This window comes from Linepithema humile, chromosome 6, assembly GCF_040581485.1.
Source record: "Linepithema humile isolate Giens D197 chromosome 6, Lhum_UNIL_v1.0, whole genome shotgun sequence".
Taxonomy (NCBI): domain Eukaryota; kingdom Metazoa; phylum Arthropoda; class Insecta; order Hymenoptera; family Formicidae; genus Linepithema; species Linepithema humile.
This window is the reverse complement of record NC_090133.1, coordinates 17,151,282-17,179,091: the sequence shown is the minus strand read 5'-3', so window position 1 is coordinate 17,179,091 and position 27,810 is coordinate 17,151,282. Positions and strand designations below refer to the sequence as shown.

General features: G+C 34.8%; 2 protein-coding genes across 14 annotated transcripts in view; one reads left to right on the top strand and one right to left on the bottom strand.

Moving 5' to 3' along the window:
- The window catches only part of LOC105676895 (uncharacterized), a 300,604-nt gene that overhangs the window by 33,799 nt on the left and 238,995 nt on the right, over positions 1–27,810 (top strand). The window lies entirely within an intron of this gene.
- Positions 1–27,810, bottom strand: part of Mp (Multiplexin) — a 225,276-nt gene that overhangs the window by 30,922 nt on the left and 166,544 nt on the right. For 6 of the 7 annotated variants that reach the window (XM_012371315.2, XM_012371312.2, XM_012371309.2 and 3 more), the window contains exon 5: positions 10,576–10,647. The exons of the other annotated variant lie outside the window; for it this stretch is intronic. In XM_012371315.2, coding sequence (XP_012226738.1) covers positions 10,576–10,647 — 72 coding nt within the window. The remainder of the gene's footprint in view (positions 1–10,575; positions 10,648–27,810) is intronic. 7 annotated transcript variants of the gene reach the window in all.

Sequence of the window (27,810 nt, the reverse complement as noted above, 5' to 3'; positions counted from 1 at the left end):
AAGTCGCAGTGCTGCTGGAAGAAATTTGATTTATATTGGTGGTGTTGCTTCGCCTTCCAGGTACAATTTCCGTCGAGCACTGTGAGTGTATTTGTTCTACTCTCACTCTTTTCATGTTATCAAAAATCCTCTGAAATTTGAATGAGATCGCGGAGCACACGATTCTTCTCGCTATACTATGCCATTTTTCTTTCGTTTCTCGGTTAATACTTAGATAAAAGTACCAACGTCGTTCCTTCTCAGATCGTCGGGCGGGATGAGCGAGGAAAACTCATAACTCGCGAGAGTCGACGAGAGGCGATATTAACCGCAAGATTTGTGTCGCGATAAAAGACGCGCCGTACTAGGGATCAAGATAAATGCGCTTATCATCGAAGAAATTGGTCTCAGTATCGACAAGCAATTTCTTTTTTCCGCGGGTTTAATATCTTACATTGCAGTGTTTTTGTAATCCTTATGCTTCCAACGCTTTTATTGTTTGAAAAAGGCAATTAAAATCATACAAGAATAGTAGCAATAATATAACTTATCGTAGTAATAAAGCATAGTAAATTTGTAAGAACAATTCTTGTAAAGATGAGCTCACTTAAAAGCTTGCGATATTTTTATCGAAGGATTGGTTTGAAGCCTGTCGAAATATCCATCTTTAAAATATTATTTGATAGTTTTGGATTATTCTGTTATTTTAATGATTTTAAGATCATCGCAGTGTAACTATTACGAATATACATTTTTTTTTACATAAAGCGATCTCTTATATCACAGAGAAAATACTTTTCTTTGCAACGAAAGCAGTCGGATAATGGACATTGAAGGTAGTGGCCGACGTGCATTCGAGCAGAATTGTTCGCCCGTTCGAGATTTCAATAACGTCCGTGCAACTTTGTTTTACTTCGCGGCGATAGTCAGCCGCTGCCTGTTATCCAACATCGGTAGTCCATTTCCATTTTCAAGAAGGAAGATCCTTCCCGTATTTTCAGTGGATGCTGTGCGAAAATGGCGGGACGTATCTTACATCCTCGGATGATCTCTCTCGTCGTCCTTCGAGAACACTTCGACTATCGATCGCGTAAGATTGAAAATCCCGTCGACCGACGTCGCCGGGTCACCATGGACCGGCGGGTAGCGTTTTTACGATTCTTTGGCAGACGTTTACGCTTTATTGATTTACGTGTCGCTGCGACGGTTTATGTCTCGGCAATTTCAGGCGCGGCAGCATTGTGCAATATTACGACCGTGATTTCGCGTTACGATCGCGTCGCGCGTGCGATAGGTATTTTCTTCGGCGCGGAAATTAAGTGATAAAATCATAAGTGTTATCGCAACGTTAAGTCTGGGTTTGGGGTCGCGACGAAGGCAGATGCCGTTCATACGAGATCTCTTTACGCAAAACGAGTTAACGTGAGACTTTATGAAGCAAGTTTTGCAATATCACCGCGCGTACAGTCGGCCATGCAATCATTTCCTTCGACTGAATTCGCCATACTCTTAAAAAAGGGACAGGATAACGGTACGGTTCTCTGGTGAATTTTTTAACGGTTCACACTCAGTCGCAGCAGTCGTTTGCAACACCATTATCGAGAATTTCCAACACTTTAACGAGCGCCCCGCGTAACTGGTGAAAATTAAAAAAAGAGTAGTTTAAGTGGCGATAAATCCCAGTCTCCGCTTGATGCGAATTGATCAGCTGAATTTTGCCGAATTAAATCGTTACCGGGGGCACTCTTAATTACCATATCGAAATAGTAGCTTCTGGCTAGCGAAGGTTAATGAATGATTTATTATATTTCGCGTTTTATCAAGAAAGCCATCATTACGTCGATTAATGGTATCTTCTAAAGTGCTTTTTCGTTGCAATAAATACGGAAGGACGCACGGCAAAGTGCAACGCGGTCTTGCATCAATAAGAAATTATTTTTATAATAAAATTACATTAATATTTTTATAATAAAACTGCATATTAGATTGTTGCTAGTTTTTCCTTTTATAATAGTTTTAAAGCAGTGATTGCTTCTAATGATCTCTAATGTCACATTATGAGAAGATCGACTTTTTGTGCGTTCAAGTAGTATTTATTTAGTACCAAAGGGCAGGTTGAAATTAATTAACCGTCAATAATTATCGAACATACTATTTGCACTCTGCGCATTTACCCAACGATCCTGAATAATTCTTCGGTGCTATACATCCTCGATAAATAGTTAATTACTGTAAGCTATTTTCCAGTCGATGAATTAAGTGGTTGAATATAAAATTGAAACGACTAAAAAAATAATCCGTGAATGAATAAAAGAAAAAAAAATTGTTTTGTACCTGTATTATATCTGCCAACTGGATTTAGTTATATTAAGCAATCGGGTTAGTGCGGAACATCTCGTTTATTGTAAAAATACGCGAGACCGCGCTACGTCGATTTTCCAACCGTTTCCGAAATGTTTATCTTGTCGTTACATCGAGCGCGCATATTTCCGGCAGAATTTTTTACCGATGGATTTTCCAATCACTGCCGTTTTCGCTACGCTGTTTATTGAATCGTACCTCTTGTTTTTCACCGATGCTTGCTTGGATAACATTTAAGTACGGCTGTTAAACTTGCATTCGCTCACTTTGCCAGGAAGATTAATAAAACATAAACATTGTACAGTGTGGCATGAGATGAGCGTGTCGTATGATTTATAGACAGCGCTTTCAAAGGTAGATGTATGCGAGATTTGCGAGATTGTATCAGCGCGTGCATGTTCCCCATGATTGGATAATTACCGTAGCTTCAACGTCGAAATCATCTTCTATGTGCCGTTTGAAACCTTAACGATCATGTGTCAAGATTCTCCTATATATTCTCGTAACCTCTTTACCTAATCGGGAGCCAGACTCTAAGCAAACTTTAGGGCGGATCGTATGATTAACGGCATGTTTCAAAGGGTACGATGTCTTGTTGTTTAGACACAGAAACGGTAATTATCGACCGTATCTTTCTACGCAATAAATCCGACGTTAATTATTTCATTTTGGGACTATTATTTTCGGTAGTTTCTTAAATGCATATGATATTATTTTAGATTTGTACAAAATGATCTATGAGTAATGCAAGCAGGTTGAAAAAAGTAAAATCTTATTGTTCATTTTATTATACCGCTTTATTATATCATAAATTTTAATAGATGTTTAACGACTACATTTTTAGTCGATATATAAATTTGCAATTAAAATTGAATTATATACTACACAGTTAAATTTAGAAATTATGCTTGAAAAGAATTTTTCATCAATTTATTACTATCATTTTCATCAATTTATTACTATCGTCTTATTAAAAATAGAGATTATCATTGTATTACAATCTTGTAATCTTAATTTATACTCAATAATACTTTACTTCGTTGTGTATTCGGTTATTTTTTTCCGCTTATTATTTTGCATTTTAAGATTAATATTGATTAATAATTTCTACGACACAATCATCAATATATTTCGGAAAAGATGTGATTTATTGTTTTGAAGTTACGAGAAACACGACAATTATGGACAAAATATCATTGTAAATCGATCTACTAACAGACACTTTTAATTTCCCTTCGTTGTAATCCTTCATTGGAAATAGGTATCTTGATGTAATATGATGTATTCGCTTGAAATTTCGTCCAGTATCATTTGTACGCGAATGGACGTTTGTGGATGTATTTTGAATCCTAGTAATTGCCAACCCAACCCTTCGAAATTCAAGTCCGCTATGCGGAAGTCCGCTATTTCGAACTGCACGTGCGAAGTTTCGTCTTTGATGTGGTTGATTGCTATTTTCGATGCATCCATGGACAGTAGAGCGAGGTTCGTTTAATGCAACAAGTTCGAATCGAGGTCGGTATGTATGTATACGTATATTTGGTATAGATTTGTCCCCGGTAAATTAGTAAGGATTTGAAAAGAACTTAGAAACACGAATCTATTAACGGTTTTGTATAAATTCTATGAATATAACTATTTTATTTTATATGATGATATAGGCATCAGTAGAAAAAAGCGAATGAATCTTGGAATGGATCTTGGTTAACTGCAAAATATAACAATTTTTCCAATCTCTTTTCTTTTAAATAATGCTAGCGTTTGGTACGCTGGTGAATAAAATATTTTCACTATTATTGGAATTAAAAAAAAAGCAATTGAATATCTCCACCAAAAAAGAGAACTTCTCGTGCGCGAAATTGCGGCCCAAGAACACTTCCTTTGTGCGAGCACTGTAAAATTGACCAATGCCATTTGTATGTTGATATCCGGGTGTCGACGACCAAGCCATCTCCACTTTCAGAAGAAATTTAAGATTGTACTGCAGCTTTGTAGTGAAAGTTAAAATGGTTGTCGCGAGTATGTCCTATGTTAGCCGATAAAAAAACTCATTCTCTCGAGTGTAAAATCCGAGAAATAAGTGGAAAATATTTTAATTAAAAAACACGGAGGAAACTTTGATTAGTCAAAGCTGTTGTTTTTCATTCGTTTTTATTTTGTTTCCATCATCCTGCCATTACGGTACGTGATAGTAGTAACAAAAATAAAACAGTGGTAATAACATAAAACTTTACCATGTGAAAAAAATTAAATGTGAAAAAAATTTATTATCGGTTGTTGCAAATCGAATTTCTAACAAAAAACGCGTCATATTCTTAAATAGAGAGAAAGCTTTTCAAACGGCATTTGAAAAATTGGATTGAAATAGAATAGAATCAAAGATAGTGAACTTAAGAATAGAGAAAGTGAATGTAAGCAGCAGTTTGAGAATATCAAGTGATTTACAGAAATGATAGATTGCATAATCTATGATCACATATTTCCGATAACTTTTGAAATTTAATACCTACAAATTTGCAACGATTATGTCTAATATGGTATAATAGATTTGAAATAACAAATTAAAGTTTGATGTAATCTAAAATAGCAGATTGCACATTTGTCACGCTGACTACATCGCATTTTGAATAGCGCTTACATAATTGATATCGATCTAATAAAGTTTAAAATCATATTTCATAATCTACGAACTCGCAACAGAATTCATAAGTATGTTCATTGAAATGTGAAATCAGAATGAAACAAATCGTTATAATTATTGAAGTATTTTTAACTGAATATGTTGGATAACAACCGTATCAGAAAATTTCATATTTTTCAAAGTTGTTCGTAGATGGGATGATACGCATTATGTAGCTGAAATGATACACCGATCTATTTTATTATATACGCCTTGGTGACTCGTCGTTACGTCGAAAATGAAGGGAACGAGTATCTCGTAAATATATGGGACATATTTAGAAATATCTTATTACGAGCGAAATTTTTTATCCACAAAATTATGAGATATCTTGGTTAATGAAGACATGGAAATTGTACATCTTTTTTTTCATATATTGATAGATTTTTTTTACATTATAGTATATATGGCTTTGATAATGAATATATGAAAAATATATTTTTTCGAGTTTTTATTTGCCGACGATACGATAATTATATATTATGTAGCTGAAATGTAATGCGTGTCTCAATAACTCGTTGTTAAAACGAAATTGGGGTGGGGGGAGGGGGGGGGCTCGGGTATCCTTCACGTCACCATGTAAAACGGTCTTATCGCGTTACCGTATAACGCGAGTGGCAAGAGATTGGAAAATGATGGGAGCGAGGGAATAGGAAAGAGGGAATATTTATGATATATACCGTGGATCGAGCCCTTAAGGGGGACACGTATAAATTGGACGGCTGGCTTATTTGTAACAAAACCATTGGCTGAAAACTAGCAGCGCGCGAAGTTTATCGTAGTAGTGGGGGAAATGTGAGAATTATATCGTGATAAAAATTGGTGCGGTAAATCTTCCTTATTTCATTCATTTCGTCACCGGCATCACTCGAATTGTTTGTGCTGCATTATTCGCGATAATTGCGATCCTGGTTTCTCCGAATCGCGCACTGAAAAATGTACGACGCGAGACGCACTCGTGAATAACGAATCGGAACGGACAATATCGGCGAATGAAATGGACGGCTGCGAACTACCGGAGAATAAGGACGCGGGATTATTCATTTAGCGCAATAAATTACATTCAAGCAGCGCGAGTGTTTGTTCGTATTACGAGTAAGCCGATTAGGCGGGACAGTGGAAAAACGTAAAGTCGAAAAAAGATTGAACGCCGGTCGAGCAGAAAGTACTTCACGAAAGATACATCGAGCAGACAAGTAGGCGTGCAGGTGCTTCGATCGACGATTAATCGATCGCTGGCCCTATCGCATAACCGACTATTGAATTAACGAGAAATGTTTATACATTTCTTTTTCTTCTTCTCGCGCTCTTTCTCTCTTCGTTCTTTTTGTTCATACTGCCTTTCGCGATCGCGCCTTTTTTCTCTTCATCCATTCTCATCTTCTCATTTGCTCCGTCCTCTTGATCGTTTATCGGTTCTCTTGCTCGCTCTTTGATATTCCAGCTGATTGGAGCGTACGCAGCCAGTGTGGAGCATTAAATTCAATCGGGAACTATTTTTTCCCGTCGGCATGCCGGCGCAGACAAATTGTACTCTCCACATATGCCGGTCCCGTACAAGGCCGGAATGTTTGATGTTATTTAGAGCTCGCGTCCGATTCGCACCCAAACTCGATTGTGATGGAGGAACAACGATACTTTCATGAATATACACGTGTTAGTTTATATTAATTGCCGTGTCTTTTATTTATGATTGGCCGAAATGTGAAACAATTACGAACATATGGGCACATAATAAATCATATAAATAAAAGTGAAGCAGATGCTCTTAGCAGAAAGCAGGATAGCATTTGTTTAAAAGATCGCAAGGCATTAATCTATCTTTTTATATTTTAAACAATTGTTTTCTTTTATTGCTAAATAATTTCTTTATGTTTGCACGTTTTTATTTATATTTTTTTCATCGGTGTTTTAGATTGATAACGCAGCTATAATAGCATGATAAAATTTTTAATATAATTATAGATTAAATAATGATAAATTTTGTTTTATTTAAATTATTAGCCAATTTTAATTGATTTTGTTTTTATCGAAGAATTTAATTTCAAAAATAGCAAGTCTTCTTTCTATTTATATACATTTGTATTAAATATATGTAAATGAGTATTCTAATATCTTTGTTTTAATTTTTTTTAACGTTTGTTCAATAAATAGAAACAAATATCTTTGCTTCACTTTGCTCATAAAATCTGTAAATTTCATTCTACGGAATTAAAAGATATTGAGTGAAGCTTTGCTCGTCGCTTTTATATTTTCACGATGGTGTAGATTGTGTAGCATATTAAATCCATGAAAAGTATGTATAATTAGTTTTTGACGAACGGTTGCAATGAAAAATACCAGCGCATAAAACAGCAAAACTCAATGCTGGCGCGACAATGTTGTTAAAAAGTTATTGTTGACCGACCGAATTTTATTTTTAGCATTGCTATAACGGATATTACAACAGATAATATACAGTCGCTATAGTGAAAATTTGTTGCATGTTCCACATATTTCGTAGCAAATGTTCGCGTGCTTATCGAGTTTTAATTAAGATGCAATGCAATCGCGAAATTAAAGTAGTACGCAACAGTTAGGGAGCGTCTTCAATGCTTTTGCATCATTAACACAATTATCAATTGTGTTTCATGCACGATAAAGGGATAAATAAACGGGTGTGCAGAGAAAGAAAAGCGTCTGCTTATAAAATAGTACTTTTTTTCGAAATCTTAAACGCTGCAATCTAAGCAACGGCTTTGAATTTTAATGAAATGCGATCGATTAATTTATATCGTTTGTATTAGTGCTCACGAAAATGTAATCCGTATAATATTCGTATGAATAAACATTACTTCGTCGTTCCGCTAAATTCTATATGAACTTCAGATGTGAAAGATATCTACTTTCGCAATTTCGTAATTTCGCAGAGTATAGAATAACGAACAAACGATCGAATTTAGATCGAGATAAATCTGAGACCGCGGTATTTGGGTTTGGGAAATCATTACGGTAACATTGGAGCGCGCGAGAATATTGAGAGAATCTGAAGAAAATTTGCCATAGGAATTCGTTATTATACGTAATAATGTAATCAAAATATCGGGCGCGCTCAAGGCGCGCGCTATCGAAATCTTCGCATAATTTCTAAGAAAATTACATAACAACTGGGAGAAATTTTCTCAACGGAATAACATAGCCGTTTTAATATAATTTGTAGGAAAAGCTGTTTATATGCATGGTGCTAAAAGAAAAAACTGTATGTATAAACTTCTACATTGCGTTAAGAATACGAAGTGAGAAAAAAGTTCTCATAGGTCCAGAAAAACTTCCGTTTTAAGTTAAGCAAGAGATTAAAATTAAACGGTCTTTCGCGAATTAACTTTCATAAATATAAATAGAGATAATAAATTCTTAATTAACATTTTATTTTAAAGGTTTTTTTACTTGAATATAATGTTTATGTAATGCAATTACTACGATATTTAATATTAGTTAAAAAAATAACTTAGAATCGAATTTTTATTAAAATAAATGATTTTAAATTAACTTACAGGATTTGTATGAGAAATTCGTATGTATAGTCTTTGAATATATTTCGTAATTTGTAGCTATCGTTGAATGCAACATTCTATCATATCAGACGGACAATCAATAGATTACTCCTTCTTGATAATTTCTCTCGTTAAAGTATTATTTACAAATCACATTCTCGTGTAATGGTACAGTAATTTATCGTAACGAGCTGTGATGTGATCTCGTAATACCGTTAATGGCCACAGCGTATCTAGATCGTAAAATGGGTGTAAAAAGTGTGACACTAATTAGCCGTACAGCTTTTTGCGTGATCGATTAAATTAGCCTTCTCCGATAAAAGTTATCAAGGAAATTGTGAGAGATACTGCGGATAATTAATGTATACGGGCTTTGCTGAACACTTTGGTAAATCTATGTGATAAAAACAACTGTGATTTTGAATTCTTTACAATATATTTTATCAAGGAAATGTACTATATCAAAGATAATGTACTATAATTGACATTATATAAAGTATTATGAATATTTTAAAACTCTCGAGCTTAATGATGATATAGCTTATTTTAAATTTTAAAATAATTTTAATTTAGAGAAAATATATATTTAAAAAATTTAGTGCTTAAAGGACATTTTACTTTATAATTTGATAATTGATATTTTGACGAGTAATAATTAATCTTCTGAAGCACGCTATATGTGAACATTATATTTAATAATATGTAGAATAAATTAATTAGAATTATTAATAGAGATACAAAAATTACAATCATAAATTTTTGTAAAGTATTTGATTTGTAAATCGCTTTACTTAGCAAATTTAAATGCAATTGCAGGATTACGTATTTAAAATATTTTTCCAGACGTTTTAAAAGAATTTTTTAACGCCTTGTGTTCTAAATAATTCAATGTTACGATCGAGAATCGATTTAATCATTGTGTTCTGCAGAACTCTTCGATTCTTATCTGAGACAATTAACAAGGCTGATGGGCGTCTGAAAATTCTGACGATCCGCCTCAATGTCGTAGATCGATCCCGACATTATTCCTCGAGAATGGTCGTTGGCCGTGCCGCTTCATAAATCGCTCGATTTATCGTTGCTGACTCACCGCGATCCGTTCGCGGCACATTGCTGCCCGCAAGGGGTACTCGCCGACCCCACGTAGCAGCACAGGTGAGCTATGGAGGAGCCAGAAAATTGTCGAGGATATCCTCCACGGTAATCACGGACATAATCGAGCGACAAAGTAGCGTTGCGCGCATCCTTACCGATATCAAATATCGTATGAACCTTTATTTGCTAATAGATTTTTGTTGCGACCAGTATAATTGGCAAATTTGTGTTTTTTTATAATGTGCAATATTACAATATTTTATATTTTATTACATTTTAAGGAAAGACATGGTGTCTCAGAATATTTATAGTACTTTTCATCCACGAATTCTTGAACTAGTTTGAAATAGACTTTTCCTACAGCATAAAAATATCGAGGCACTAACTGCTTTTGAATTAAAATTACAAAACAATTGGGAAATCGAATTTTTAGGATTTAAACGAACTTTTCAGATCGGCAAATAGAGAAGATAATTTAATTTTTTAATTAATTTTGAAGTTGTTTTTTAAAATTTAATAATTATATTTATAAATATTTCATTGTTAAGTGAATAAAAATATGAGGAATATAGTGCACCGTATTTTCATAAAATAAAATATAAAATAATATATTACAGAGATATGTTGTAGAGAATAATTAAAAATTGTTAGATGACATAAATGTAAACCATATATTAAATATGCAAACGGATAGGAATAATTATACTTATATAAATTCCTCCAAAATTATTTCATTATATTCATTTGTTTGACCAGTAATATGATATTTGTTTCAATTCAGCTTCCAAATTGTGATGAGATATAATAATTACATCTCTGAATAAACATTTCTTTTTATTATTTCATATATTAGAGATTATAATATATCTTCTATATATTTCTCTTATGTATTGAGAATTGTGTAGTAAAAAAAAGAGATATACTTACGGCAAAGTCAGCAGAGCATTTTACAAGATCCGGAGGATGGCCGGAATATAGCTTCAAAGATTGTAGTAGGCCCTTTAAATAAATAACCAGGAAATAATAGACTATCGTACGACATATAAGGTTCATTGTCTTGTTTCACGAGTTTCGTTTTTGCTTCTTCCTTTCTTCCTCTTGTAAGGAACACTATTTGCAAGTTCCCATTAAAGCACTTTTATTATAAACTATCAGATTTAAAAAAAATATATAAATACGATATAAAGAAATGGAGTATTTTAATTACTGTATTTTTATATTAAGAGGGTTCTCAGTAGGAAGAATATTATCGATTTATCGTATCGGGATAAGCAAAGTAAATTGCATATCAGATTGCAATTGAGAGATTTCACGATTCTTGACTCGCGACGTCTAGCTTTTTAATGAAGAATCGATTATTACACTCAAACCTTATAACATTAGTCGATATCCGAGTCTGAGACGGATATAAAAAGATGATTTTTAAATATATGCGCGGAATCAAATAATGCAGCGCTTCCGAAAACTTTGTACACTAGCGAGATTACTACAATTTATGATTCTCGTATTTTTCAATACACACTGTTGGAGAAAATCGGTGATTTATCTCTGCACAGGCAACGATTTCAGTCTTCTATTTTGGAAAAAGGAACCGGCATACTGGGACGATGCATCGATCATTCTGAAAGTGTTCACGGGATCGATCGATCTTTCTAAATGGCCCGCAGTAACGCGCTTTACGGTGCATTTTACGGTTTTCGGTTGGTGCGAAAGCTTGTTTCTTGTTTTTTTATGCCCCTACCGGTCCTGTTAGTCTGCTGTAGTCGTAATACTTTTTTCGTTCTCGAAACAACTGCCGCGGATTTGTACAGTTGAAAAGTCGCTTCGGGTTGTACCAGCAATGCTTGTCTATACTTTTCCACTTTGCCGATAAAATATTGCATACCGATAAATCGGTAATGTAAGCATAACATATCATTATTCTGTTAATGTATCAATTATCAGACGTGAATAATGATTTTTAAAATTCAAGAAAAGTAAAATAAAAATTTGGGTTTTATGTGCACGCATATATTTGCGTATATTTGCGAAAGATCATTAAAATACGTTTTCAATTTGTTAATGTTTCATAAGTATTCTCTTATCGGGTAAATAAAATTCATGGCTTTAGCCGTAGCGCGTAAATATATTATCATAATCCTGTGGGGGTTATCGCGCCGCAATTAAAAACGTTCCGTAATTCAAACGTAAACGTGTTAACACAGCAATACAGAACTTTTTCGAATTCAACTGAGTCCTTTATTGATTTGTAATTAACTAACATTATTATTATTATTAAACACTGTTTCACATAATTTAATTGTCGAGAAATAAATAATTGTTCCGTGCAGTAATTATTTCTCACAAGAGGATACATTTGTGCGGAGAGTCGCGAGATAATAATAAAATGTCAATTACTATGCACCAACAATTTCAGTCACGATCAATTGATTTCTCTAATTTCCGACCGCCTTCCGTTGCGAACGTTCTGCGCGAGATGACTGAGGATGACTGTTGTAGTACGTTAGCCAAAGGCTGCTATAAACTGTGGGAAAGAGGGGATCCGCTTGTGCGGCTCGTTTATATTCGGCGTTTATAATATCTAAATTCGTTGCAATACATCTTGTATAAACTTTCCATTTTCGTCAGTATTACTTCTCAGTTGACGATACTTTATATCAAAGTATGTATATGAAGTATGTATATGAAAGTATTAAAAAATCAATAGATATTGCATGTGCAAAATGCTGAGAATGATATAGATTTGAGCTATAAAGATTAATTTTTTTTTTAAGAGAGCAAAGAGAAATTTTTTAATTTAAGACATTGCTAGGTAATTGCTATGCTAATCGTGGAATAATAATCGCAGAGATAATTGGGAAGCACTTTTTGATTAATTTTATTTTTTAATCTACTATTTTATTGGAGGTATAAAAGAGACATTTAAAAATTAGATTACATGTATCAATATTAATTAAATAAATTCAATTTTTGCTGTATTATATATGACAGCTATGTGATGTACGCGCGCGCGTATAATGCCATAAAATAATAATATCAGAATAAAACGCAATATTGCGTGCATTATTGCGTCAATTTAATGCGAAAAACAAACTTCACTACGCCATAAGGTTTTAAATCGATTACATTTATTTTTTATTATTAACATCACAAACAAGAAGTCATGCATATTTCAGAGCTCATAAATATTTTATTGCGGCAATCCTTGAAATAACTTAATTTTTTTGCATAGAATTAAAAGAATAGACTTGATAGATTTTTACTCTCTTTTTTCTCTCTCTCTCTCTCTCTCTCTCTCTCTCTCCCCCCAAGTTCTACGTTTCCAGTAATATAGATTTCGTAACAGTTAATTAATTATGATAGTTATTTATCTATTTTGAAACCAAAAATGTTTAATAATTTATGAGTTTATTGCTTCACATGCGAGTTGTGGAATGTCAAAAAAGTTATTTTAATGTGGTAGCGAAAAAATTTCGTTACCACATCAAAATTCAATATAGCTGACATCACAATTCAATATAGTTGCTAATGTAGAGTCTCTTAAGATAATTTTTAATAATATATCATGATAATAAATTATTATTGTATGATTATTAGCATGAAAAACTCATTATAATATTGAATCAATAGGGAACAGCGTAACGAGTACTTCTAAAAGAAATATCTAAATTATTTCAAAATATTATTTACCTCTCAATTTGCTGACAGGCAAGCATTCTGCTGTACTTTCTCTTAATTTATTAAGTCAACGTCAATTATTTTGCTTAGACGGAAAGAATATGCGGCTCTCGGCCGAAGTTAGACAAATTTAATCCTACGCGCGCGCAAGGGAAGTCAGTAGTGCGCGGATTGAGAGCAGGGATAACAATAATAAGCTTAATTTTCGTCGAGTTATTAGAGTACAAGGAGGGAAAGAGGGGAATTGAGTTAGTTGAGAGCGTACACCGTGAGGATTATTGTGCGGCCTGTAAAATCTAGACTGGCTCGGGCGCGATCAAATATTTAGAAGAATTTTCCAAGCGTATCTGACTAGTGTCCTGATCGTGTTTTATATATAGCAGAGCCCCTTGCAGCTGCCCACTTCAAAAGAGCCTGGGCAGCAAGTCCACGGGAAAGTCCGTGAAACTTTAACAGCGTCTTAAATACTTAACTCTCGCCCGCATCGATTCCAAACTCGGCGATGGAATTACCGTAACTCTCATCCACTTACAAATAGCCCTCATATCCGAAATCTGTGGAGCGGCGAGCGTATTCTCGCGCGTAACGAACGCAGACAACAACCTGGCTGTAGCGGTATCAAGTGATTACAAATTAATCGGTTATATAAGCGAAACTCAGAAACATTTTCGCTTTTATTTATTTAAAGTTTTGAACGATATAAACTGGATAGTGGAGCATCCGACTATATTATGAATTAGCCCATTGTCCATCATAGCATTTTAGAAATACGTTTTCTATAAATATATATTTTTTATCAATTTTTTTTATCGAGCGATCTATCTGTCGCGTGAAAAATAATATCTTAATTTAGTTTTTATTTCAGAATATATTTTTAATCGATGAGTTTTAAAATTAACTAAAAAAGTAAGGATAATCGATTTTGGTAGTTGGTCACATCGCTTCTATATTTTCCAAGAGTTGCAATATTAAAGATTATTTATTCCAAATGTATTTCTGCTTTTTCTTCATATTCTTATTTTAAAAAATCAATATTTGTGTCATTCTCTATTGCTAATGTTAATTAACATATATTATTAACATATAATTATACATATAATACATATAATTATTTGAATGTTTTTATTCATATAACTTATTGTGAGATCCGACATAATTTTGTTTTTTATTTTTGGAAGTATTATCGAGTGCTTACCAGCGCGCGAGAAATATCTTAATTTAACTTTTATTTTGGATATATATTTTAAATTTATAATGTTAATTAAAATAGTTTACGATCTTGGAACTTGGAACGGAAATGTCAAGAATAGATTTATGGAATATGTAGGTTGAATGATAAAATATTCAACTATCGGTGTTACTTGAAATAGCTCTCTTTAATAAAACAAGAGTTTACGCTCAATTAGAGTACGCTAGTAACAAATGGGTTAATTTTGGTGCTAAGTAAAATATCCACAGTGAAGGGAACGTTTTAACACTATACATACAATTGATTGCAACTGTAAATGTCAGTTGGTAATGTGCCCTGTGGTCAGTACGAGAAGTGCGTTCACGATACCCGAATTAACCCAAATTATGATTTACATACATGTATTTCGAACTCCATTATGTTAAACAATACTGATTGCTACCTAAGCGTTAAATGATTAAACCATTTATATGCAGAAATGGTAATTTAGGTGACGGTAATTCAGTCCACTAAATCAAAATAAATATATTTCCGAAACTTATGCAACTCACAAATACATCAATAATAACGGTCTTTTCAAAATTATATTTAAATAATAATTTAATTTTCCTTTATTTGTCATTTTTATTAATTTTGAAGTGCACTTGTTTCTGGCAAAATCACTTTTCCGAAACAGAGGTTATAGCTTTCTGCCGTAAACGCCGATTTTGATTATTTTTTCAAATTTATCAATGGAAATTTAAAAGCCTTAATTTATCCACGCTAATATAATTTTCAAAGCGAATTATAATTAAATTGTTACAATTGCTATAATTATACATTCGTTGACAGATTTGTTTTACAGACAAATTTTGTCGACGATAACCACGAACAAGGAGAGAGAGAAAGGGAGGTCAAGCGGTACTTATTTCGTTAACCCGTGCAATTGCCATGGCTAATTCCTCGGCGTGCCTCCAAGACACGACATTTTGCGCTTGACCCGCTAAATGCATAATTTTACAGGCAAACAAATGCCAGCCTTTAATGGATCTGCATTATTCCGACAGCGCCGCATGATGCAAACGAAGCTCTTGCCGTTCCGTTCCACAGATCTCTCTTTTCATCCTCTAAATCCCATCGGTTTTGAACTTCGGAATACCAGGCATTACTTCACGCGCAATTTTTGACGCATCATATGACGCCTGTCTATTAAATCTCACCGGTCGAATATCTCCTTGTCACCTTTTGATTACCGAATTTGCGCGATTTAATTTGGAAATTTTGCACCATTTCAGCACCATTGAATTAATCTCGGATTTCGCGTTTAGGATAGTAGATGGTATGAAGCTGAAAGAGAGAGTTGAGAGTGGACAGTTTTTATGTAAAACGTACCAAATTCCTCTGTCATCTGATAAAAGATATTTGATTCTTTATACAAAAATTATTTCTTTAATTTATTAGCGCTTAGGAAGTGTTATCAATTCAAACATGACACTTTGATTGCATAAGCTATGTTATGCATTAAAGTAAAAGCAATTTTAAACATTAAAGTGGAGTTTTGAACAAATAGATTTGAATTTCATGTAAATTTAAAGATCTGAAAAATAAAAGTTAAATAAATCAGTGGAGCGTGAGTTCTTCGAACTCCATTAATGCAATGAATACGCTTTTACGTGCCTACGCGTGTTCAATCTTTGATAAATGTATTTTATTCAGACTACTACGCAACGGAACTACGAAACGTATTAGTACGTGCTTAGCGAAAGAATACCTGATTGGAAACTTAAATAAGACAAAAGCAGCCAAACGTTTATAGCTGTGGTGATATATAAATACGTATGACAGTAAATATTATGAATAAGTAATAGCTGAGAAGTAATTTGGGGGGGGGGGGGATGGAGAGAAACTTCAAGTACGAAAATGAAAGGAATGCTCATGTTACCATAGAATGAAATGACATTAATTAATTAGTTTGTCAGAAGAAGAGCGAGCAGTCAGTCCAATTAAAATTAAAGGATGTTTTGATGAAAATATCTTCATTAAATGCAGAAATTGGAAATGTAGATGTAGAAACTTCGGGTATCTTGTATCGGCCCCTTACATTATGCACGAGAGTTCAACTCGTTAGTTTAATAATGAATTAATCACATGTTAAGAGAAAGTAGCGGAGTGAACGTCCGACGTACGGTCGGACACGTCGAATAGTTGAATCTACGTGACCAGATAGACGCGAGTATCATCGGCCAGGCTGTCGCATGTTAATGAATGCGTGCTTGTCAATGTCGCGGTTGAACAGGAACAAACGCATAAGGTTCGTTTTCCATTCGACGGCCGACGTAGCGGAAACGTCGCGCGTCGTGATTTCAACTCGTTAGGAATAATCGAATCCATTTTGCTCTGTTGACAGTATCATTTTAATATTAGCCATTATTCTAGCTGCAGTTTGAGAACTTTATTCCCTTCGGAAAATTTACTAGTCATTTTAATCAAATCGACGCGTCTTTAAACAGATAAGTGCCGCGTAATTCATTTTGAGTAATGTGATTTCGTAAGATGTATTTTATTTTCGAAACATAAAATAGCTTATTTATGTAACTTCCATATTAGGTTTTTAATGTGGATTGACTTAAGAACTGCCTGAATGTTTTATGTTTAATCAATAATTATTTTTGTGTTTGTATTTTTTAAATAAGTTAAATCAAATATGCTTATGTCACATGAAGTGATAAAAACATCATTCTTATATGATAAAATACGATATCAATTAAATAGTAATGAAATAAAATGATATCGTACTCTTCTGCCAGTCTTAATTAATCCATTTTTGACGTATTAATTAGCGAGGCAAATATTGCTTGAGATAAAAATATTTTCCCGTTAAAAATTAACAGAATAATCATAAACAACAATATTTTTAACAATTTTTCCAGATGTCATTAATAACGTTTCATTTTATTCGAAAAGTTATTGCGCGACTTGGTTTGTTTTTATCTCGATTAATAGCTGTTTATGTTTCTGTTATTTTACTCGCCGGACTGTATAGCGTAACATCATATTTCAGCATTACACGATAAATTCTAATCTGCGCTAACCAGGCTTGTCTGCCACGTTACCGACTTCATTATACTGTAAACATTTGTTCCACATCACGTATTAATTAGACGTAGCTCCCTTGACGTTTTATGTACAGCCGCAAATTACGACGGTAAGGAAGGTTTTTCAAATAAGCACATTTCGCACGCTATACATCATGTTTTCCGCCAAGAATTTTACGACGCCAGCCATCCCTTTTTTCCGTGACGATGAGGCCGACTGTACTTTTTTTCCCGTCGATATACCAGGTGATATACGTATGATAATAAAAATTACCCATTTGAAAAAGTGTATATCAATACATATAAAATTGATGTACAATATATATCACGAATGTTATATAAAGTTCCAAAAATAATTTAAACAGACTTGACAGGTTTTAAAATGTTCAATTATTCATTTAGTTGCAAACAATACTTGGATATACATTTTATGATCATTTTTAGAATTTCGTTTCAAATTAACGTTCAAAAGTTGTTTTGCAAGATAGATAATTATTCCTTTATGATATGTGCGACAGCTTAGTTTCTAATATAGTTTACGCGTTGTTCTTTAATATAAACGTAAAACATAGTGTTTTTTATTTTTCAATTATTATTCGTTATTAGCGCGCTATTTGAAACAATATATTTAAAGGTAAATATTTTTCGTGCAAACTGAACGTATACTACACGCCGCGTTTAGTACTAATTACAACACGAAGTGAACATTTACCATCGATGCTGTTGCGCGCCCGCTGTTCGTGGCGTCGACGCGACGGGCGCGCGCGATAACAAGTGCACGAAAATCGTTTCAAAGCGCGAGTATGCAAAGACAATGGCGGGTAACAGTCGTCGATCCTATCTTAACCTCGTTCTGTAACCGTATAAAAGCGGTCAGAACTTTATCGGCGCCGGTATTGCCCGTCTCGTGTAACGTCGTAGGATTCGCGCGTTTCGCGACCGGCATGCAGTTGTCCGGATGTGTGCTGCTGCGCGACGCGATACAGGCAGGCATCGGCCTTGCGCTACGTTGGTACACGTTGCATTTGACACACAGCTTATTATTGGCCGTGAGTGCATAATAAGCTCCCGGGCAAACTGTCGACTTTACTTTCCACCCGAGACGCAAGATCTTTCGCGTGCGGTCAGAGAGAACCACATTGTGGAGCTCGGACCGGTTATACACGGTTATCGATTTTCGCGCGTATTACCGCAAGGATTGCACTCGATTAACGGGGAAACGCAACGGGAGGACGAGCAAATTGTAATCGAGTTCGTGACAATTTCCCGCTAATCTTTTGCGCGCTGATCTTTTTGTTTTGCTACTTCATATGCTTGGCGGTGATTGATTTGTGTTACACGCGTAAAACTTTACGTCGCGTCTATTTGGTCTGCGTTGAAACATGAAGATTTTATGTAGCTTTCTCGATATGTACATAATTGTAGGACCAATTAAATTTTACGAGCAAATAAAATAATCAAAGTGAAAAAAGAAGGAGTTTTCAAATTTGTAAAATATTTATGTGCACTATATATAATTAAGAAATGCAGCGCGCGGTCCATTATTAGCTATTATTGTCCGCATTAAACTTGAATAGTGAATTCTTTCACGCATAAAAAAGCAGCTAAGGATTGCAGAGTGCATTTACTAATACTCTTGCCACGCCACGGGTTCCTTATCCGGCAAGTACCTTTTCGATAATAGGTTAATTTATTTCAGTTTGAAAACAGATAACACTCGACCGTAATTACGCAATTAGAAGATAATTAGCGTGGCGCTAATCGTAATTGCACTCGCATTCTGTTCTACTTCCCTGATTGTATGAACCATATGAACATAAGGCACATAAGGATATATATAGCCCTGAAGAGCGGTGTCTAATAATAGGTAAATGCTCTCTACAACGTACATCGAGTGTTCCGTTAAATGCCGAAAGTTACTTGACGACAGACACGGATTTTGACATGTAACTCCGAGCCGTTTCTCCGTGATCCGAGTAATCAAACTTCGATACGTTTTACCCGCGTTATATAAACTTTATCGTCATATACATCCAAGCTGTCGGAGTTTGAGGAAGCAAATAAGCCCTGCCTCGAAATAATGTCTTCCTCGCCACGAGAGTGGAGGCACATCTCGCGCGGGGAGCGCAGCTGAAACTCGCTGAAAACGTAGCACGAGCATCGCGTTTAACCGTGGAAATAATAGACCCGCGATACCACTTAATGATATTACTCGTGCACAAGAGAACCCGGGCCGGGAATCCTTGTTAAGCTCAACCGGCAATAATGTCCCTCTATTCCGCACATGTGTAGCCCTCCTCCCTATCGGCCGTAACTCCGATGATGGTCCATCGCTCGTTTTGTCAGAACAATGAGAGTAATGTCCGTCAGTTTTACCTCTTATTGTTAGACGGATGAAGATAGCAAAAAATGAAAAGGTGGTGTATAAACGGGAATGATTAATCTCTATTACGCGTTGCTCAGACTTTCTCAAAGCAGCATCTTCGTCATTCGTTGATAAGAGGGAGACAATGGGGAAACCCGGGAAACTATTGTCCCCCCTTTTATTGGAGGGAAAAAAGAGGTAAAGAGAATTCAGGAGGCGAGTTTCGGTAGCGTGGCGGTTCTAATTAACGAAACCGTATAGCGTGACGGCACAAAAGCCGAAAGAGGAGAAAATGAAGAACCGTTCGCTGTCGATTCGTTCCGCGTATCGAGAGTTAAAGATAAAGTCGCTCCTCTTTGCTGCATTCACAGCATCCCCCACTTCTTAAGCCCTCTTACTTTTATCTTCCGTTTGTTTCTCTCGTTCTCTTTTTAGCCACTAGAGAATTGGACGAGAATGAGCCGCGGTAGAATTGTAATGTTGCTTTTTATTGGTAGTTAAATCTATATTATTAACTGTCACGCGGTCGTGCACTAAAAAAAACGATAATTCATCGTACTGTTAATAAGAGTTAACGGAAGAAATGTTGGTAAACAATTAAATTAGTAAATCTATTATTCTGATATTAGGTTTGTACGATGTTACTTCCAATTTGTTTTATATTTGCAACAACTTTATATTATTTAACATTTAGATAATTTTGTTATTTGATAAATATTTCACAACTCTCTTTTTGATTCAAGTTTTTAATCGTATTTCTAAAGTGTGCTGAGATACTTTTATTTACTTAAGGAGCTCTAAGCTAAAAGTTATTAAAATTTATCGCTTTTCCTTAACTTTCGACTCCCGCATTCGGGATTACTTTCACGGCAACATGATGATAGCGAACGGATCGAATGGCGCAGATTGATTGATATTCATAATGAGTCGCCGTGAAAGGGAGAGCCCAAGGGACCTGATTTTTTTTCATCGTACGCGCAATAACGGATGCCGATCAAGCCGGCCGTGCGATCGATCGACCCGTCGTGCTTTCACGATGCCGGACGTCGGCCGCCCATTTAACGGTGGAATTACAGCGTCAAGCATTACGGGCTCTTATTGCGCCTCGGACACAGTATATAAGCAACACGTTTTTTCAACTGTCTGCGGCGAGTGCTTAGAACGTTCTGAGTTATGCCGTGCCGGATAAACTATCTGGCTTATTTACGGCGACGTTGGAGCATTCAAGTCAGACGCGGAGAAACATAAATGGAGAAACATTTGCAAATCGGATAGGGAAGAGAGATAGTCCTTAATTTGAATAACGTTTTCGCCGACGTGCGTCTGGTAATTAATTTCATAATGACCTACTACTTTAAAAACCACTTGAAAAGTACCAGTTTTAATTATTTTTATGTGAATTTATTTCTATGTCATTACGTTTAATTAATTTTATATAAGCTTTTTTATATGAAATAAAATGTTAGAAAATTAAATATTAATTACTCGTATAAAATACTTTTAAATTACGATTAAGGGAAGTTTAATTTAGAAAATGTTAGTAAAGTTATTTATCTAATTGATACTGAGAATTACTTGGCGATATTAAAAATATAATGTCATTATTTTATCTAATTTGGTGCATATTTTCCATTGCGTTTCTCTATTATTTTAAGATAGAATCTCGATTATGAATTTGAATGCGTTCAACGGAATTGAATGTTTTAATGTTCGAGCAGCAGTCTTCGAAGTGCTGGCAATCTGATGTGATATTTATTGCAGCCGACGGATACGCGCCAATACGAATAATGCAAAACCGCCACGAGGCTCCCGGGTGACAAAGTTATCGTCGTTCTGTAAGTGGCGCGAACTGTACCTTCGTTGCGTTATGAATGCTCGCGATTCTCCGTTCTAGATACTCGGTGATTTGTGCGTTTCCTCCCGTTGTGCTTTTATTCCTCTCGGAAAGTCGAATCGCATTCATGACTGCCCGGAAAATCACCGGATCCGAAAACTCGTAAGTCAATCACATTTGTCCTGCCTCGAAGTCGTTGAATGGCGCATCTTAAACGAAGTCTTTTCGTTGAAACTCCGCATGCATTACTCGCTTGATGCATTAGAATAGTGATTAGTAAGAAATATTAAATTTTTACTCTTTTTTTTTTTACTGACCGCAATATGTGGCCAATATTAATTGATCAAGAATTAAAAAAAAATATCTGTTGAAAATTTATGGCAAACTGTAAATTTCGAGTGTGCGAAAGCAGTCGCTGCAATTAATCGATTGAAGAAGGAATGAAGGCGTTTTGCTCGTATTGGCAAAAACTGAGAGAACGTTGAAACTCCTCAAGGAAGTCATATTAGTCGAGACACTCCTCAGAGTCCGAGTTATGCTCGAGGTATTTAAGTTGATGTATTCGGGCTCTTTCGGCTATACAGGCCACCTCTCTTCCCTCTTTTCACGCTCCTTTCGCGTTCCTTTTGCTGCAGCCTTCCAAGATAGATGCGACACGAGAGTACGCGGTATAAGATTGCCTTTCTATAAGAAGTCCCCGGCCGGCTTTATATTAAACCCCGATTTTACGCGAACGTAATCATAAAGATAAAGGCGCGTAAACCGCCGCATAAAGGGGCTCTTCTTTCGCTCCCTTGCGCTCCCTTTCTAACAGAACTGGCGCGGATCGTTAAATTGATCCTCCTTTCAACGCGAGCGACGTTTTATTCGATACGTAACTCCCGGTCGACAAGAGGCCGAGACTCGACGTCGCGCCGCGATAGCGATACCGATTACTACTGTCGCTGGATATATACGCCGCTCGTATTACTGTCGCTATGTAATCGCGGACTGAGCGAAATGACACCGCGGAACGGTGAAATAGTTTCCGATTATACACGCGTCGTCGCTCCCCAGTTATTTTATTTTGTGATTTTGTTCCCGCGATATCCACACGTTGCGGAATATCCGTTCCACGGTCGGCCACACCGACGCGAGTTTCCGCGATTCCCTAAGCTCTACGGAATACGATGTTGTGTCTCTAATTTAATATCTTAAGTGCGACTGCGGAGGTCAGTGCAGCCCCGAGTCACGCAAATGTTGCATAGTTCGCTCGGAGACCTACTGCATGTAGTTAGCCGCGTATAATATGAAAAATGAAATGGCCATTACCGTTGTATGTTGATAAGTTGATTGTGAAATGATAACATGATATGGTCTGCGCTTTATTTAAAAAGCATGTAATATTGAGCGTAACGATATTATGATGAAGAAGCGTCTCTCGTTTCGCTATTATGGTTTCATCGTAAAGGCTTTCGTTAGACCTTCGAATAAAGAAGGCAATAAAGATGAAAATGAGTTGTTTCCACGATAGAACAGTCATTGTAATTTTATTAAATAGTAAAGAAAATTTTGGTCAATTTTACAAAAGTTATACGGTAAATGAATATGTATAAGAAAAATTTAAGACGGACTATACTAACATTTAGAATTGTTACTACCTTCGTAGATTATTATATTTTATTATTCTTTAATTAATTAAAGAATAATTCTAATGTTAGTTTAAACAATTCTAATGTTAGTATAGTCTGCCTTAATTTTTCTCATACATATTCTTTTACCCAATACTTTTATTTTTTAATTAAGGAATAATGAAAGAATAACGAAAGATGCTCTCATTAAAAATAACTAGATTTAATTAACGCTTCGATGATGTTAATTTGACGTTTGACTTAGAATAATAAAGGTCAGGGTAGACATTAGTTTGCAAAGGCTTGTTATATATGCTGATTTCGATTTAGGTCAAAGGGTAGTAAAGTGGAAGGTAATCATGTACGCCAGTTGAAACAGTTAGGTCGATATCCGGTATTAATTTCAAAAACACGTGACCCAAACTGACATTAACGGCGATCGCTCGGGATGGTTTATAGTTTTAATTAAATATCTCCGTTTAATCAGTCTTCCGAATTTTTGATCGGTTTACTAATAACAATCAATCGTGTGATGTGTTTGTGCATATTCCGTTTGTAATCGGGTCCAGATTAGTTCGCGAGTGATTCTAGATAGTATCTTCATTATCTCGAGATTAACTCAATACGCTGGGCTTACTCGTCCAAGCTGTGTGCATTCGAATAGCAGGGCGTTCCGCAGAGATGCATTAATTAATAAACTAATGTTATAAATGATGAAATTAATATTTGATGGACTTAATCAATGCACGTTGACATTATTTGTCACTTTTACACGCGGCGGAGAATCGCAAAGAAATTAAGCGACAAGATATGTCTATTTTATATTTATTACATTACATTAAAATAATGTTATTCGAAATATATTTTATAATTAAGCAGTGAAAAAAAATTAGCAGCACAACGGTAGAATTCACGGAGATATGGGATGTGTTATGATGAATTGTTATGCCATCTCGATGCAATATGCATTCACGGCCAAGCTGGTCTCTCCTCTGGTGAGATTGATAGGGCAAGTCGGTGTTTCCAAATTAGTTGCGTATTTGGCGTCAGAGTGACGTTGACTAGCAGGTTCCCAGAATAATCTATGATCTTATGTACGTGTCAATCTATTATCTTATGTACATTCATAATTGTTGCGGAACGCGAGCTATGTGCATCTCGGACAAGTGGATATATTCCGCAGTTTAATATCCTCGCGAATTTCTCTATTACTTAACTCTTTAGCGAGTTCGTAAATAAAGACCGCGTTCTGCGTTTAGTTGGCAGGCAAAAGCTTCATGCTCCCCAATACTTTGATACTTTTCCATTAACCCAGATTTTGATATAAGGAGCAGAACATTAACAATTGACGAACACCGCTCATTTTACTTCATGAAGATCGCTTTTAAGAAGAAAAGGAGTCGTATCCTTGTTTTGTACGATAAATAGCTTCGAATAAAATTTTCGCTTGCAATTTTCTGTTTGTCAGGAAAAAGATATCATGAAGAGAAGTTTGCGTGTCGTATATTTATGACAGGTGCATTTCATTATTTCATTTCTCATGTATTTTACGCGAAAACTTATAAATTAGTGTTTTAAATAATGAATCAATGATTAATTATTTAAGTAAAGTTGCTTCGCTGATGTTTGATGTATCTCCGTCCTCTCAACAGTTTATCTACGGCTGCTTCTTTACTCTCAAAAATACAATTAGATAATTACGATCGCGCGAGTAATAAATAATCAAGATATGACAATCATGTGATTTTATCAACATTATAATAAAAGGAAAGTACAATTGTGCAAAGCTGCAATTCGTTCAACTCACGTGGCATAAAAAGCAGATAATAATAACGAAAGAAAATCGAAAATTGCACAACTAATTTTGCAGGTCACTTGTCGCGGCTATTGTTATATATTTGAACTTTCGTACGCTTTCTGTGTTTTTCTGTGTTTTCATACATGTAAAGTAGTATACATTTGGATCGGCAATTTAACAAATATATTATTACGAGATAATGTACTCCGTTATATATACTCCGTTTTTCATGTTTTATATTTTTGTATTAAAATGAATCATTGTTGTATGAGTATAACTTTTAATATTTTGGTTAACGTAAAGATTAATCTCACTGTATTGAAATTTTAAAATATTTAAAGCGTTTTATTGGCGATCTGAAAATATGACGGCTGCTTTTCACCGCGCAATGAATTTTAATGGAATATGTCTTAGGAAACTAAATTTTCATCGCGTAGACAGTCAGCAAAGTGGCGATCATGGTTTGGATATATCATCCCGCTCGTATCTATATTTTATTTTGTTCACTTAAATTATAATACAGACGGTAAAATTCTCTAAATAAATAAATACTTTAAAAGGTGGAATTTTAATTGACTGGAATTAATCTTTAAACTAATACTGGTGTAGAACAAAAATAAATACGAAATACGAATAGTAACATGTTTTTTAAAGTTAACATTTTTGACGCGAGATACAAAATATATTATCTTGTAATATGTTGAATATTTTAAATGTATTGTGCCAAGTGTATCGTGCGCGTCTCGTGGCGCGCTGTTTTCGTTTCCTTGACTTACGTCACGGCGAACGTCCGCTGTTGTGTTTACACATGCCTACCACCCTGCTATCAATCGTACAGAAATATTCAAGTGAGCAAGACGCGACGGAAATCGCTCCGTATATTGTCAGAAATCTTTACGTAAGTAGTTTCACATGAGCCAAAATCGATAGGCATTAATATTTTACTTTACGAATAATTACTGATTTGCTATATTAATCATTTCTTACGATTAACACCCGGGAATTTACATAGAAAGCGCATATGAAAATTTAGGTGTACAATAGAATAACCGCGGCGGCTAACGAGTAAAGTTAGTACGCAACTTTTGATTTTTCTCTGTAATGTTTGTTTACTTTTTACTCCGCGAGTAAATATTTTTAAATTGTAAAGTCTTAATAATTATAGCTCAGTTAATCCTAATTAATTGTTTCGCTATTAAGTGCAATAAATAATCATGAATGGATCACTGAAAAAAGAAGCAGGCCTAGGATTCATCAAGCATTGACAAATCAATTTGAAGATAATCGATTTATAAATATTTAATTTCTCATGTATAATATTTTACACGTAAATTTATAAATTAATGTTTTGAATAATGAACCAATGATTAATTATTTAAGTAAAATTGCGTTGCTGATGTCTGATGTATCTTCGGCCTCTCAATAGTTTATCTACGGCTGCTCCTTTACTTTCAAAAATACAATTAGATAATTACGATCACGCGAGCAATAAATAATCAAGATATGACAATCGTGATTTTATCAATATTATAATAAAAGGAAAGTACAATTGTACAAAGCTGCAATTCGTTCAACTCACGTGGCATAAAAAACAGATAATAATAGTGAAAGAAAATCGAAAATTGCACAACCTAATTTTGCAGGTCACTTGTCGCGGCTATTGTTATATATTTGAACTTTCGTACGCTTTCTGTGTTTTTCATACATGTCAAATAGTATACATTTGGATCGGCAATTTAATAAATATATTATTGCAAGATAATACACTCCATTATATATACCTATTCCGTTTTTCATGTTTTATATTTTTGTATTGAAATGAATCACTATTGTATGAGTATAACTTTTTTATTTTGATTAACGTAAAGATTAATTTCACTGTATTGAAATTTTAAAATATTTAAAGCGTTTTATTGGGAATTTGAAAATATGACAGCTGCTTTTCCACTATTCGCGCAATGAATTTTAATGGAATATGTCTTAGGAAACCAAATGTTCGTCGCGTAGACAGTCAGCAAAGTGGCGATCATGGTTTGGATATATCATCCCGTTCGTATCTATATTTCATTTTGTTCACTTAAATTATAATACAGACAGTAAAATTCTCTAAATAAATAAATACTTTAAAAGGTGGAATTTTAATTGACTGGAATTAATTTTTAAACTAATACTTGCGTACAACAAAAATGAATACGAGATACGAATAGTAACATGTTTTTTAAAGTTAACATTTTTGACGCGAGATACAAAATATATTATCTTGTAATATGTTGAATATTTCAAATGTATCATGGCAAATGTTATCGTGCGCGTCTCGTGACGCGTTGTTTTCGTTTTCTTTCGTTACGGCGAACGTCCGTTGTGTTTACATGCTACCACCTTGCTATCATCGTACGTTGCTCAATCGTACAGAAATATTCAAGTGAGCAAGACGCGAAATCGCTCTGTATATTGTCAGAAATCTTTACGTAATTAGTTTTACATGAACCAAAATTGATAGGCATTAATATTTTACTTTACACGTAATTACTGATTTGCTATATTAATAATTTCTTACGATTACGCGTATTTATACCGCATAAAACATAGAAAGCGCACATGAAAATTTAGGTGT